This window comes from Penicillium samsonianum (assembly GCF_028829775.1).
Source record: "Penicillium samsonianum strain IBT 33392 chromosome Unknown utg000009l_segment0_segment0, whole genome shotgun sequence".
NCBI classification, from domain to species: Eukaryota; Fungi; Ascomycota; class Eurotiomycetes; order Eurotiales; family Aspergillaceae; genus Penicillium; species Penicillium samsonianum.
This window is the reverse complement of record NW_026643267.1, coordinates 919445-935220: the sequence shown is the minus strand read 5'-3', so window position 1 is coordinate 935220 and position 15776 is coordinate 919445. Positions and strand designations below refer to the sequence as shown.

At 48.4% G+C, this 15776-nt stretch overlaps 2 protein-coding genes across 2 annotated transcripts; one reads left to right on the top strand and one right to left on the bottom strand.

Annotated features, from left to right (window-relative positions):
• Window positions 1-1869: 1869 nt before the first annotated feature.
• Window positions 1870-3552, top strand: N7471_013400 (uncharacterized protein; the record flags this gene model as incomplete). Its single annotated transcript, XM_057286119.1, has 2 exons — window positions 1870-2288; window positions 2346-3552. The coding sequence occupies 2 exons, from the start codon at window positions 1870-1872 to the stop codon at window positions 3550-3552; spliced, it is 1626 nt and encodes a 541-aa protein (XP_057129444.1).
• A 5235-nt stretch (window positions 3553-8787) lies between these two features.
• On the bottom strand, window positions 8788-9210 carry N7471_013399 (uncharacterized protein; the record flags this gene model as incomplete). Its single annotated transcript, XM_057286118.1, has 1 exon — window positions 8788-9210. The coding sequence occupies one exon, from the start codon at window positions 9208-9210 to the stop codon at window positions 8788-8790; it is 423 nt and encodes a 140-aa protein (XP_057129443.1).
• Window positions 9211-15776: the final 6566 nt, after the last annotated feature.

Here is a 15776-nt window from a genome sequence, read left to right as displayed (position 1 = left end):
ACCAGGGTGCCTACAGCAACAGGTGCCCCATGTCAACACCCCATCAATCGGACGTTAACCATGCTGCCCGTAAGCGGCCAAGTCGAGCGACCTGCTCTAAGATTGCCTTACCTTGCAGAAACAGGGACCGGACCCCTGTCACCCCCCTGTGAGTTTGGTAGTTAGTGATTGGGCTTGACCAAGGTGCCTGCAGCAAGAGGGACCTCCTATCACCCCCATGTCAGTTCAGGCGGTTGGACTATACCAGGATACCTACAGCAGCAGGAATCCTCTGCGAGTTACTTCGGTACAGTAGATTTCGAAAACGGCTTCCCCTTAGAACACTCACGGCTTGTTTCTCGGCCCGTACCCGGAACCACACTAGTCTAAATTAGGACTAGTGGTAAGCTAACATGCATTGTGAGCCAAGGATGATCAATACCAAATCCAAATTCGAACTAGTGTGGTTTCGGGTACGGGACGAGAAACAAGCCGTGAGTGTTCTAAGGGGAAGCCGTTTTCGAAATCTACTGTAGACACTATTGTCTGTCCAGTGACGGCGATCCTGCTCAACATACGATAGCAAAGGTACCAAGCTCCCCAGGCTCAACGCATGTAAAATTTCCGGGAAAGTTTCATTGCCCAAAGACCAAGCGTGGTGACATTGCCTCAGCTACAGTAGAATTCGAAATCAGTTTTAACTCCACACTCTTACGATTAGATTCCCGCACCCTAAGTGGAGACACGCTAATCTAATTTTAGCTCTTCCCCTGCTAATCCATGTAGGGCTGTATTGTATTCACTGGTAATCACAATGAGTCATTGTTATAGTACCGTAATTTCTTGTAGAAACCGATAGAATCCATCGTGCAAACAGATCAAACAAAAGGGAATCCTAACAATCATCCTGGCAATACGCGGGGAGAATCTGCTACCGCTGCCCTCGCTGGAAACGGGAAACCTGAACAGGTGCCACCCCACGGGGAGACCAACCTGTCCTCCTGAAGCCAGCCCGCTTCTTCACAGCCTGATTCAGGTGATACGAGCGGAAATATGCCAACTGATACAGAGAGTAATCTCTCAGATCTGCGTTTCTTTCTTGTGCTACCCGTCGAGCCACTTTCTTGGTCCAACCATGCGATCGAAGGGCCCGACTGATAGTGTACGTGGATACGAGCACGTCGAATTCATCGTACAAGAACTCTGCCATCTCATCCAGGTATAAATCCGGTTTCTCTAGCAAGTGGTCGCATAGCGCTTCGAGCATGACGGGCGTGATCACACCAGAACGGCCGCCAGGGATTAAGGGTGCTCGGACATCGCCAAACATTCGGAGGTTTGCACTGATGGTTATGATGGAACGTTTGTTGTAGCCAGCCGCTTCGGCCATCTGAGAAGCAGAGAGATTTGCTGCTGATCATATCGCGGACCATCACAAGCTGGGAGGATGTAAGTCGAGGCGCCATAACGGTCTTTGTCGTGCTGTCAACCGAAGAAGTTGATGAGTGGCCAATGGTGCAGGGCAACGAGTTGGGTCTGGGTCGGTTCGGGCCGACAGTCGAGCCGACAACCAGTGCCCACTTGACAGGTTCCGCGTATGTTCTCTTGAGCATGATAGGATTAGGTCGTGTACTTCACCTTGAATATATGTCAATCCTCACTTCTTGTGCACTACTATAATTGCATCTTTAGTCTTGGCTTCTTACTAGAGGAACATATGATTAGTCACATTAGCGCCTGAAATGCACTCCGGATCACAGCCTCGCGCCCGGCGTCTAATTTACCCCTCTTATCTCGCCAAAAAAGCCCAACCTAAAATCGAACCCGAGCTTTTACACTTGCGTCGCCATCGTACCTACCTACGTGGGATTTTATGCCGTGTCCTTCCAAATGGATGGTTTATCCTCGGCGGCAAGCGTTATCGCCGTCATTCAGCTAACGGGAACTCTCGTGAAGCTTTGTGGGGGCTACATTCAAGAGGTGAAAGATGCACGAGACGAAATTTTAACCCTGCAGCGGGCGATTGCAGGCCTTCAAGGGACACTCCAAGACCTGCAGAGATTTCTTCAAAGTAACCACGGAAAGGCCCTACCTACCTCCTCACGACTAGTTAGCAATTTTACCGATTGCCTCTCCGACATCCGAGCCTTAGAAGCGAGACTTGATCCAGGAAAAGGAAAGAAGCTGATGAGAAAAGTGGGATTACGAGCCTTAAAGTGGCCCCTGAAACGCACAGAGGTGGAGAGCGTTATTCACAATCTCGAGAGATATAAATCTTCATTCCTCTTGTCTTTGCAGGTGGATCAGAGGTATGTTTATCGAGCACGCTTATATGACTCTGTATCATTGACTTGAAGATTGTATAGCTCTCTGATGGTCGGCGTGGTCGACAATACCGATCGTATTAATCAATATATGGATCTTGGGAAGTTGGAAGGCGCACCGGAGGCAGTGTTTGGGTCATTCTCCGATCGAGACGAAGTCCAATGTCTCCAAGGTACTAGGACCGAGCTCCTCCAGCAGATAATGGGATGGTCTATGTCACCGTCCCAAAAAAGCATTTTCTGGTTGAAGGGAATGGCTGGGACAGGAAAATCCACAATATCTCGGACTGTGGCAAGGTCGCTCAAGGACGCCAACCAGCTAGGTGCCAGCTTCTTCTTTAAGCGGGGCGAAGGGGACCGAGGGAACGCGAAGAGGTTTTTCCCGACATTAACAAGGCAACTGATGCTCAAAATCTCTGGTATGAGGCCCGGCGTGCAAAAGGCACTCGACCATGACCCTGACATTGCGTCAAAATCGCCTAGGGAGCAGTTTGAGAAACTACTCCTTCAACCGCTGCTCAATGTTGACCAACTTGGCCCGCAACCTCAAACCGCTGTGATGGTGATCGACGCTTTGGACGAATGTGAACATGATGAAGATGTCCGAAACATAATTCAATTACTACCTCTTCTACAGCAAGCCAAAGCGGTTCGCCTTCGGATCTTCTTGACTAGCAGGCCTGAACTTCCAATCAGCCTCGGCTTTTCAGAGATCGCGGATCATGAATATCAGGATCTAGCTCTTCATGAGATTCCCGAAGAAGTGACAGAATATGACATACGCTTATTCCTACAGGACCGATTTACGAAGATCAAACGCGACAGGTGCATTGCCCCTGGCTGGCCTGGCGATGACGTCATCCATGAATTGGTCACGATGTCCGTTCCACTTTTTATTGCGGCTGCCACTGTGTGCCGGTACATCGAAAACTCAAAATGGGAGCCCAAATCGCGCCTCGCGGAGCTTCTGAGTGACCAAGCTAAATATACATCAAAATTGGATAAGACATACCTGCCAATTCTGACGCGCCTACTGAACGATCAAGAGATTGATGAGCCGGAGCAGCAGCAGCTCCTGCAAGAGTTCCAGCAAATAATCGGTGTCATCATCCTTCTTGCTGTTCCGCTTTCTATAAATACGCTATCGCTGTTTCTTGGGATAGAAGCAGACCAGATCAGTTTCAGATTAGATTTATTCCGATCAGTTCTAAGCATTCCTAGTGACCGAGATCAGCCTGTTAGGCAGTAGATTTCGAAAACGGATTCCCCTGTGGACACTGGCGCATTGTTTCTCGGCCTGTACCCGAAACCACCCTAATCTGTATTAGGCTAAACCGAAACTAATTATGTCCTAAGAATAGAATAGCTATAAATTTCAGAACCGTTTCATTACATATTATATTGTATATTACATGAAACAGCTATACACTGCCCCTCTATGCCTAACATTCCATCATTTTGCAGCACCACCTTTTCAGTGGAATCATATGCACAATATGGCACCGAATCTACCTATGTCAACGCTATGTTTTATTCATGATATGATACAAAGTGATTCACTAACAACGTCTCAAATGGCTGACGCAGCTGAGTGTAGCGAAAAGACTATCAAAAATACTCGCAGAAACCTGCGACTGTTTGGACAAGTTCATGCCCCCTCAACTCGTATCGGTCGGAGACGAAGCATAACACCATCCATGTTAGAAGCGCTCTGTGACCATCTGTTGGAAAAACCAGGCTTGTACCTCGAAGAGATGGTTATCTTTCTATGGGATGAATTCCAGATGCTAGCGTCAACCTCTAGCATTAGGAGGGCTCTCGTATCCAAAGGGTGGTCTAAAAAGTCTGCTCGGCAGAGTGCGAAAGAGCAGAACGCCGAGCTACGAGAAATATATCTTCATAACCTCTCTGATTTTGAGTCGTACCATCTTGTTTATGTTGATGAATCTGGATGCGATAAGCGCATTGGGTTCCGACGAACAGGTTGGTCACCACTCGGTGTAGCACCTCGGCAAGTGTCTCAGTTCCACCGCGCTATCAAATTTTGCCTGCGTATGCCCAAGATGGTATTTTGATGAGTCGAGTCTTTCGCGGCTCGACGGATGCCGCTATGTTTGAAGACTTCGTTGATGAGCTCCTTCGTCATTGCAGGAGATGGCCAGAGCCAAAGTCTGTTCTGGTCATGGATAATGCATCGTTTCACCACTCCGAGCGGATTTCGCAGATGTGTGCTAATGCGGGAGTTAAACTGGTGTATTTGCCTCCGTACTCGCCAGACCTAAACCCGATTGAAGAGTTTTTTGCTGAACTCAAAGGCTTTATACGACGCAATTGGTGCTACTACGCAGAAGATCCAGACCGAGAATTCGCCTCCTTTCTCGAACGGTGTATCAATCAGGTTGGGGCAAAGAAAAACAGTGCTAGGGGCCATTTTCGGCACGCAGGCCTTAGTGTTGAGAATTTAGATAATTGAACCATACAGTAACATGAAGCGATCGATCCTACATTCAAACCCATCTCATTATCATCATCTGCCTTCGGCCGCCCGTGCGGACCAGTACGGTGCCACATAGACCAACAACGTAGGCCATGTGACCCGTAATGAGCGATCTTTATCTCAGAAGTACTCTGTGGTTCCATTACGTAGCGATTTCTTCACTAAGCAGCCTCTGTGGCAAAAAGCTAGCTATTCACATGGATTAGCGACTCTATTAGGTACTACTAGAATTTTATGGAATATTCCGCAAGCAGGATAGAGCCGTATAAAGTATCCCCTTCTCCCATGCCCTTCTTTTATAAAGGGATTAGAAACTAGAGGAAAGAGAAAAACAAAAATGATTGAGTATTACATACTAAATCCAATAAAGGAAACCCGCCCTGATGCATGTCCTAGGGCAAGTACATTACCGTTTATCTTGAACCTACTAGGTCGAGACTCGATAGGAAGCCACAGAACCCTTTTGCCATTCAATGCTATCCACTGGCGGTGCTCAATAGAGATGCTTGGAGCCGCGTGAGATGGATGGGGCGTAGAGGAGAGGGCCACTGAATCAACCGAATCTGAATGGCCTTCGAGGGTCTGGGAGAGCGCGCCCGTCGCTGGGTCCCAGAGCCGCACTGTCTTATCCTCAGAGCCGGACGCTAGTAGGCGGCCGTCGGGCGAGAAGGCCACTGATCTAACCGGATCTGAATGGCCTTCGAGGGTCTGGGTGAGCGCGCCTGTCGCTGGGTCCCAGAGCCGCACTGTCTTATCATAAGAGCCGGACGCTAGCAGGCGGCTGTCGGGCGAGAAGGCCACTGAATCAACCCATTCTGAATGGCCTTCGAGGGTCTGGGTGAGCGCGCCCGTCGCTGGGTCCCAGAGCCGCACTGTCTTATCCCAAGAGCCGGACGCTAGTAGGCGGCCGTCGGGCGAGAAGGCCACTGAAGAAACCGCTTGTGAATGGCCTTCGAGGGTCTGGGTAAGCGCGCCTATCGTTGGGTCCCAGAGCCGCACTGTCTTATCCCAAGAGCCGGACGCTAGTAGGCGGCCATCGGGCGAGAAGGCCACTGAATCAACCGCTTGTGAATGGCCTTCGAGGGTCTGGGTGAGCGCGCCCGTCGCTGGGTCCCAGAGCCGCACTGTCTTATCCCCAGAGCCGGACGCTAGTAGGCGGCCGTCGGGCGAGAAGGCCACTGAAGAAACCGCTTCTGAATGGCCTTCGAGCGTCTGGGTGAGCGCGCCCGTCGCTGGCTCCCAGAGCCGCACTGTCTTATCCCCAGAGCCGGACGCTAGCAGGCGGCCGTCGGGCGAGAAGGCCACTGAATCAACCGCTTGTGAATGGCCTTCGAGGGTCTGGGTGAGCGCGCCTGTCGCTGGGTCCCAGAGCCGCACTGTCTTATCATAAGAGCCGGACGCTAGCAGGCGGCCGTCGGGAGAGAAGGCCACTGAATCAACCACTTCTGAATGGCCTTCGAGGGTCTGGGTGAGCGTGCCTGTCGCTGGGTCCCAGAGCCGCACGGTCTTATCCCAAGAGCCGGACGCTAGTAGGCGGCCGTCGGGCGAGAAGGCCACTGATCTAACCCATTCTGAATGGCCTTCGAGGGTCTGGGTAAGCGCGCCCGTCGCTGGGTCCCAGAGCCGCACTGTCTTATCCCCAGAGCCGGACGCTAGCAGGCGGCCGTCGGGCGAGAAGGCCACTGAATAAACCCAATCTGAATGGCCTTCGAGGGTCTGGGTGAGCGCGCCCGTCGCTGGGTCCCAGAGCCGCACTGTCTTATCCCTAGAGCCGGACGCTAGCAGGCGGCCGTCGGGCGAGAAGGCCACTGATACAACCGCACCTGAATGGCCTTCGAGGGTCTGGGTGAGCGCGCCCGTCGCTGGGTCCCAGAGCCGCACTGTCTTATCCCCAGAGCCAGACGCTAGCAGGCGGCCGTCGGGCGAGAAGGCCACTGAATCAACCCAATCTGAATGGCCTTCGAGGGTCTGGGTGAGCGCGCCCGTCGCTGGGTCCCAGAGCCGCACTGTCTTATCCCCAGAGCCAGACGCTAGCAGGCGGCCGTCGGGCGAGAAGGCCACTGAATCAACCCATTCTGAATGGCCTTCGAGGGTCTGGGTGAGCTTGCTCCATCCTTCCTCAACTTGTGGTAACTGACATATCCAAGTGGGAAGCGACCGTTTGAACTCTCTACGTATTATCCCCGTTCGGGGTGCAAATACAAGTCCTGCGCAATAAACTTGAAGGGGGGCCTGATCAACTATCTGGCGATTCTTCAGAATAAAGCGCTTTGCATCGTGAATGAAATCTGAAATCAGAGAAGAGTCGTTACCCTAAATCTGTCAGAGCATATCATCTATGATTATCTTCGGAACTTACCGATATGGCCGTTTGGAGCAGATCAAGAATACCTGATACTGCTGACGTAAGGCGCAGTAGGCTCATTGCTTCCACCCAGTGCAAAAAGTGCACCTGGAGAAATCGATAAACATTGTGCATCATGCTAGCCAAGTCCGTGCATTGTACCAGATGATGTGCCCAGTATCGACAGGCGTATTTCAGTTCGGGAGTTATATAATGCTGAATCGAATCATTGCTAATTTCATTCCATTGTATGCCTTCGCTTGGCAGTTTGCAGATATTTTTCTCTAGGCTGTCCTGCATGATCTGACGGCATCGTTCTGCAAGACGCTGGTTTGCGTACTTTCCATTGATCCAGAATTTGCTTTCGTCTTCGCGGTGACCCAAGAGAAAATCTCGGAATGACAGATGGAGGATCCTGACTGGTGTGTCGAAATTGTTTGGTACACTGAGTACCGAGTGGAGCTGGTCTAATCGACATTTGACATCATCTGACTCCCTGTCTATTAGGTGGCTAAGGGAGTTGATCGAGAGCGGAGTGGCAAGAACAATGATCACCCCGACTATCTCCTTGAACTCTTCGAGTAATTTCCGTGACTCTGTTTCATTCTGGCCAGTGAGAAGTTGCTTTAGCACGGGAACATAGGTGCTGTCCATCTTAGACACATAGGTTGATTGGTCTGTCAATATCGCATCAAGTCTCTTTTGAGGGTTCCATTTTACATCACTGATAAAACGACATATGGTAGCAGCTGCAATGAACAAAGGGACGGCCCTATCAACCAATATCTTGGTAGCTGCGGCTCCGGGCCAGTCTGGTGGAAATGAGCGCCTCTGTTTTAGGCGTAGGAACTGATCCTCAAAATACAAGGATATGTCATGCTCTATCACTGGCTTTTCGATCTCATGGAGGACTAAATCCTGGTGGGCATCGGTGATCCCTTCGAAGCCCAGCCTGATCGGCAACTCAGGTCTGCTTGTCAATACAAACCGTAGTTGCACAGAAGTTGACTTTCGAACTTGTGGCAAGAGCCGGAGAATAATCCCTATATCATCTTCTGAATCGCATTCATCTAGAGCATCAATCACGATCACTCTTCTTATGGTCTCTTCGTGCTGCTCAATACCAAACAGTGGATCCAGTAGAAGCTTTTCAAATTGTTCTCTCAACACCTTTTCCGAAATATTAGGGTCATCGTCAATTGCCTTTTGAACTCGAGGCAGCATTTGAGGTACTCTGTTGACCATTTGCTCGGTCAATGTTGGGAAAAGCTTTTTTGCTGTCCCTCTGTCCTCTTCACCTCTCCGAAAGAAGAAAGTGGCCCCGAGAAGCTGCTGCTCCTGAAGACGGCTTGCAACTGTTTGGGAGATTGTTGATTTCCCTGTCCCTGCCATGCCGTTCAACCAAAATATGCATTTCCCGTGTGGCGATTTTGCCCACTCTTCGATTTCTCGAAGCAGGTCAATCCGGGTCCCCGGGAGACATTCACTGTGTTGATTGTCGTAGGAGTCGAATGCTGCTTGTTTTGCGGTCTGTAGTCTGCTGAGGTCTATCTTTTTGTGGATCAAATTGGTAGATCTCCTGAGTCAGCGTCAGAGTTGGCCCTTGATATGAATAATTAAGAGATCGGATTTCGGTCCGGAGCCTACGTTTGATCAACCTGCAAGGACAAAGCAAATGTTGTTTTGTACGACTCAAGCTCCATGATAGCAAAATCTACCTCCGACCGTGCCAGTGGCCATTTTAAGGCTCGAAGGCCCCATTTCCTCATCTGTTTCTGCGTCGTTTCCGGATTGATTCTCTCTTTCAAATTTGTAAGTGCTGAGGAGCATTTAGCAATATTGTCGACCAGGTCTTGCGTAGCAGTAAGTTTGTTGCCATCAGATCCACGGATCAGCTCATCGAGAGAGTGAAGGACTTGTGAAAGGGCGGCGACCTTCTCTTGGAAACGCTGAATATCCTGCTTCGCGCTCTTGACGTTATTGAGATATTTTCCACATATTTGTAAGATAACTCCGGTTAACTGAATAACTGCCATAACACTTGCTGCACCCGAAAGTGGATCCATGGCTAACAAGCCTTCCACGGTATTAATGATATCAGATGTACAAAGTAAGATGTCGCGAAGGATGATAGACAAAAATGGAGCTTACGCCCCTCAAGGAGGGGTAGGCATCAAAGTGAGGCTAAGAGTAAAAGTGGACCCTGATTGGCGCTTGTCCGATCGTTTAAGCCACGCAACTACCACAAGGGGTCGTTCGTTTCTGTCCAAGTGGAAACTCTTGCAACCATTGGCTGCGCCCGGCACAACTGGGTTCGAAGTGGCATCAATAGAATGTTACGAATAAGGGACACTTGGGAGAGTGAGAAGATCGGTAGGGGCCTGTGAGTGTGTATTGGGATTGATGATTTGCAGAGACCCGCTATCAGCTTCCATGGAATTCCGTTGAATTCTCGTATTCATTGTGTAATGTACGAGCAATATATAATACCATGCTCAGGCATTTTACGTATCCATCAATTTAATGCGGCCCGCTCAATGATTGATCTGCGCCAAGGCAGCCGATTTCGAGAACGACTATACCGCTCAGGGTTCAGATATAAAACAGACCAGGTCAGAAGGGAGGCCTAGATGCATGGTGGGGAATTATTGCTGATCGAGGTATTCAGCCATCGACAGCAGCCGCCGATGGTAGAAACAACCTCAACAATGAGCCCACACAACATGAACGACCCGAGATTGTCATATCCAATCAATAAATCAGCAACAAATATTGCTGGTGGAATACTACGGTACTACATCCTCAATACTCCAACGCATTTTTCGAGTGAATATGAATAACCCTTTGACGCGATATCTTCCGCAATTTGTTGCTGATCGTTTCAAGCATTACCGTAATGACCAACATCAAAAAAGTGATGCGCTAAGGCGATTCCATCATTGTTGCAGGCCCTTTGATATCCGTCACATTAGCCATTCCCGTACATATGGTTGCATTCGTTTTCTTGTTTTGAATATTAAAAAATAATTCTAGTCGGTTTACGTGACTTAACAAGCGCCAAGACATTCAGCAGCTACACCTAGCTGTGGGCAAGGATGAGACCAGATCGCCAGAACTGCCGTTGCCATGGCGATTGCCTCCATAGAATATTCTACGGGCGAGTACGGTAATTAACAATGACTCATTTGACACATAATCTCAATACGTTTTATACTACGATACAGCTAAACAGGGGTTAATTTTGAGTGAGCTCTATATGGATTAGCGTGGTTCCGGGTACGGGCCGAGAAACAAATCGTGAGTGTTTCGAGGGGAAGCCGTTTTCGAAATCTACTGTAGGATTCTACATCTATCATTTCGGGATTTTCTGGTCCGGACTAAAACCAAGTTTCATGTGGATGAGCCACAAAAGCAGAAAGAAATTGCTCAGTTCTGTCTCAGGACTATGCAGGGCCGTCTACAGAAAGATATCTGCAATCTGGCAAGCCCTGGAACGCGTAGGGCAGACATCGACCCTCAACATATTCGCCAGTCTCTACCACCGGAAATAAAGTACTCTTGTCGCTACTGGATACACCACCTCGAACAAAGTCAGGTTTTATCTTCCGAGATAGAAGAAGTGCAGCTATTCCTTCAGAAGCATTTTTTGCACAGGGTGGAAGCGATGAGCCTGTTGGGTCTTATTTCGGAGGTTGTGGGTATGCTTGATATACTACGCACGGTTATACAAGTAAGTAACATAGTATACAGCCGCTCGTGATTTATACTAATAAGCATAGGGCGATGATGATTCTGTAATGGCTGACTTTTTTTACGACGCAAAGCGCTTTGTTCTGAAAAATCGCCAGATAGCGGATGAAGCACCACTTCAGATCTATTGCGCAGGATTGGTATTTGCACCTCGAACAACAATAATTCGTACAGAGTTTAAGCGAGAATTTCCTAGTTGGATATCCCAGCTCCCAAAAGTTAAGGAAAGATGGAGTGCAGAATTACAGACGCTTGAGGGCCATTCAAGCTGGGTTCGGTCGGTAGCCTTCTCGCCCGACGGCCGGCTGCTGGCGTCCGGCTCTTTAGATAAGACCGTGCGGCTCTGGGACACGGCGACGGGCGGTCTACAGCAGACGCTCGAGGGCCATTCGGACCCGGTTGGGTCGGTAGCCTTCTCGCCCGACGGCCGGCTGCTGGCGTCCGGCTCTTGGGATAAGACCGTGCGGCTCTGGGACACGGCGATGGGCGGTCTACGGCAGACCTTGAACGCCACGGGAATGGTCACCGGACTCGAATTTTCTCAAGATGGTTCATATCTAATCACCAACTTAGGCACCTTCGATGTTCAGTTCGGGCTCCAACATCATGCTTCTAGTTCAACCCATGGGAATCTGGCGATTTTTATTGAACAAGGACAGTGGATAAACCTGAACGGCAAAACTGCACTATGGCTTCCTCCTGACTTTCGGCCCACCTGTTCTGCGGTTGATGGGGACTTACTTGTCTTGGGACACGCATCAGGGCAGATTTCTTTCCTACGATTTTGCCTACAGTAGGCGTCAATGATTCGCATGGTCATTCCCTCTCTATTTTCTAATGTCTTTGTAAAAGAAGGGCCTGGGAGAAAAATAGAATTTATATGGCCTTTCGTGCTAATAGAATGTGCCATCAAGTTCCACGATGTTCTACAAAGTAGATCCTATACAACTAATGCGTTGTGGTTTGCCACAATTAACTAACTAGATGGCTGAGTCAGTAACAAGATCTGGAAGGTTCTACGCCAGCCGAAACAAGAGTACATATCATACCCCACTAAACAGCACTCATTTTTCAGACTAGAGTCTTAGCAGAGGGGCCCAGGATCAAGAGTGTGTAGAACGGTGACTCGGCGGTAGCTGGAATTGTTGTTTAGAGGCTAAAACTGTAAGTTAAGCCAGGAAAAAAAAGTAGCTGAATTTGTTGAACATTTAACCCATCATTTCCACGAACTATTACTACAGCGCTTTTGACAGACTTGGGCCGAATCTCCACCATAGGTGGGGCTGTGTTACACTGATATTGTGGGGATGGCCATCAGAATACTGAGTAGTTTACGGTTTCCGCAGCAATGTGAGGCGACACTGTGTAACTGCGGGTTCAGAAAAGCAGGCAGAATTGCATGACATTCACTGCTAAATATGTTCTAGAAGAAGCTCCAAAGTCCCGGCGCCATATAGAGCTCTTCTTCGGTCGTGTTGGCCTTCGCTCGTTAGTTGAAGTTAATGCCTTGGTGACTCAGGTTTTTGAGTTTAGGTTTCCAATTGTACTGTACCTAGCAATTTTCTGATACTTCTTCGATTTCCAAGCCTGCGTGCCGAAATGACCTCTAGCACTCTCTTCTTTTGCACCGACCACATCAATACACCATCCAAGAAAGGCATCAAAGCCTTGATCGGGTCTACTTCATAACAGCTCCAGTTGCGTTTAAAGGCTTTGAGCTCAGCAAAAAACTCTTCAATCGGATTCAAGTCCGGCGAGTAGGGTGGCAGATAGACCAATTTTACCCCTGCATCCACACATCTGCGTCATCCGCTCTGAATGATGAAACGAGGCGTTGTCCATAACCAGAACGGATTTAGGTTCGGGCCATCTTCCGCAGTGCTGAAGAAGCTGCGCTATGAAGTCCTCGAACACGGTGGCATCTCTGGACCCGCAGAAGACACGCGAGAAAACAATTCCATCCTGGGCATACGCAGGCAGTATCTGATATCGCTGGTCGCGGTGAAATTGTGATACAGTACTTGCATAGGGGACATACCAAGTGGTGACCAGCCTGTGCGCCTGAACCAAACCCTTTTATCACATCCGGATTCATCTACGTAAACCAGCTGATAGGATTGAAAATCCGATAAATTATGCAGATACCATTCTCGCAAATCGGCATTTCGCTCCCTCGCTTGCTGCCGAGTGCTCTTTTTAGACCAACCTTTGGCAACAAGGGCTCGTCTGATGCTGGAGGTTGTGACTAGGGTGCGGAATTCATCCCACAGGAAAACAGCCATCTCATCGAGGTATAAACCGGGCTTTTCAGACAGGTGTTCGCAGAGGGCTTCGATCATCAGTGGTGTTACAGTGCGTCTCCATCCTATTCGAGTTAGGGCTGCGTGCACACTTCCAAATCACACTTCCAAATCGCCGCAAGTTTGTGCGAATATTTTCAATCGTAGCCTGGCTGCACTCTGCTTATTCGGCCATTTCAGATGTGCCAAGTGACTGGCTCTCTATCATGTCGCGGATGAGATGCAGCTTGGATGGTAGACGTCTCGGAGCCATTTTGTGAGGTCAATTATGACATTCTAGAGAGATAGACAGGTGAAGATGCGCGGTATGGCAGAGAATTACCATTGTATGGCATTTACGTGTAAGATACACAAGGCAGCGTCCCACCTTCGTCATGTAAAATACAATGTCTATTCTTGGAAAACATGGATCGACCACTATTCCGAATGTGAACTGGCTTTTTCAGATTAGGGTTCCCGAATCAAATCGCAAGAGTGTGGAGTTAAAACTGATTTCGAATTCTACTGTACAGCAAAATCCAAAAACAGTTTACCCACTGGGAGACACTTTTTGTTTCTTGGGCCATTATTATACAGTAGTGACCGCTTTCGCCTTCCATGTAGGACTACACAGAGCAGCTTTTCCAAACCCTAATCACATGCGGTGCCAAGCCGTATATGGTTAACCTCATATTGAAGGATCCGTCACAAGGCCGAATGGGTATAATACTAGACTAAGTAATGTACCTTTCCATGATTTGTTACGGTTCTAATATTACAGTACCAAACTCACGAGTCACGATAACGTCATTGCAACTCACCGCTAAGAGTATATCGGAATGAAGTCTTTATTTCCTGTGGAGTGTTAGTGTCAGGACCCAAGTACATACTACTGAGAGGTTGGCAATGAGATGTACAATGAGAGACAAATTATGTGCGAATATAAGCCTATGTATTACATAGTCTTGATATGTTGGTAAGACATTGAGGGCGACAAAGGCATAGGGGGAAGGATAGGGACGATCAAGACAGGTCCCCATATCTGTCCCACCAGTCAACCAGATTAGCGCAGTTTCGGGTACGGGCCGACAAACAAAGCGTGGGTGTCTAGGGGGTAAACTGTTTTCGAATTCTACTGTAGTAGACCTTAAGTGATCATATATCGGACCCGCCCAATTGTTTGGCTTGGCACCGTGTGGCCTCTCCAAGATCCAAGACTCAGCGTGAGTTAAGTCATTGTAAAATACCACAACCCTCAAGAGAATATTCTCGGTGGGGTTCTAAAATAGGTGTGGGGGGAATTAGATTAAGGTTTGAGTTCCTAGCATGAGGTGTAATGCATATATACAGTATGTAGAACCTGTATGAGTCTAACAGTACTCTTGCAATAGAAGTAAAAGGGTCGTGATACTCCACTAGGAACGAAGTTCAATGGAGATGAATAGAACTATTGCTAGTCCTCTATGATTGAGCTAAGTACGGGTAGAAAGTGAATAGGCTTGTAAAAGGGCGTAGAAGGTAAGCAAGGGTATTGTAGCTGTGTGAAAACGGCTTTATGTCCGTTCTGTGCCTCCCACCATAGTGGCGTCCGTCTATCACCGTCTCTATTGTCGGGGGAAACACGATAGTCTCTCAGCAAGAGCTCAGTCACTTTGTGAGACCGTGCTTCTGACGAATATGATAAAGGTATTCTGTTTGCAGTATCCTCCGAGTTCGGGAAACTTCCCCCATGGAACAAATTTCTTACGACGTCGATCTGCGAGAGATGGGGAGCACAAATCTCAATCTGGGGCATGATGTTTAAGAAAATGCTGATCGGTCAACTTGCCGTCGAATCCTGAACGGATCACATATCCGTTTCTATATTTCTCTATTATATGCTATAAATCTTGGTAGGCCGCAACAGCTTTTGTTCGTCGTAGTGGAATGTTCACTCGGCTTGTTGAATCCTCTGGCGCAGCCTTGAAAGAATAAAAGAGAATTTTTAGTGGGGTTAAACAATATGTCCGCTAGCTCTAGACTCTACAGCCTTAATCAAGAAAGTTTGAAGCTAACTCTCGATTATCCCATGTCCTATCAATTTCTGGACTTTAGATCATTTATTGGGGGCATACAGAAGCTTTATTTCCAACGTTCACCAATCGCAATCTCAGCACTCCAATGCTATGCACAACTTTTATCTCGCACACTGGTCGGACGGCTGATTGACCTACATTTGGGTCCATTCAGAAGTAGCGCACCTTTGTGTGAGGATGTGCGGGAGGTTTGGAAAGCCTACAAAACTGAACTCCAGAGAAGGGGGAATGTTACTGAAGAAGCTAAACGGCTTATGAGCTTGTAACAGGAATATATAAGATGTTGAGCAGGCACAAGACTTAAAATCCGTCCCTATACTGGCTTGCTTAATGGGGTCTACATGATACATCGCCCCGATGAAATGAATGAAAACGAAGGTAGGTAGGTGACTCCTCCTGTTTTCCTTGATCGATCCAGTTCTCCGCCAATCAGACGGAGTATTATTTACTGTTGTCTTATCGGCTAAAATGAAGTAAGTCAAGGAAGCAGCATATTATATTTATTTTAGGCAAATTAAGTTGCGCAGG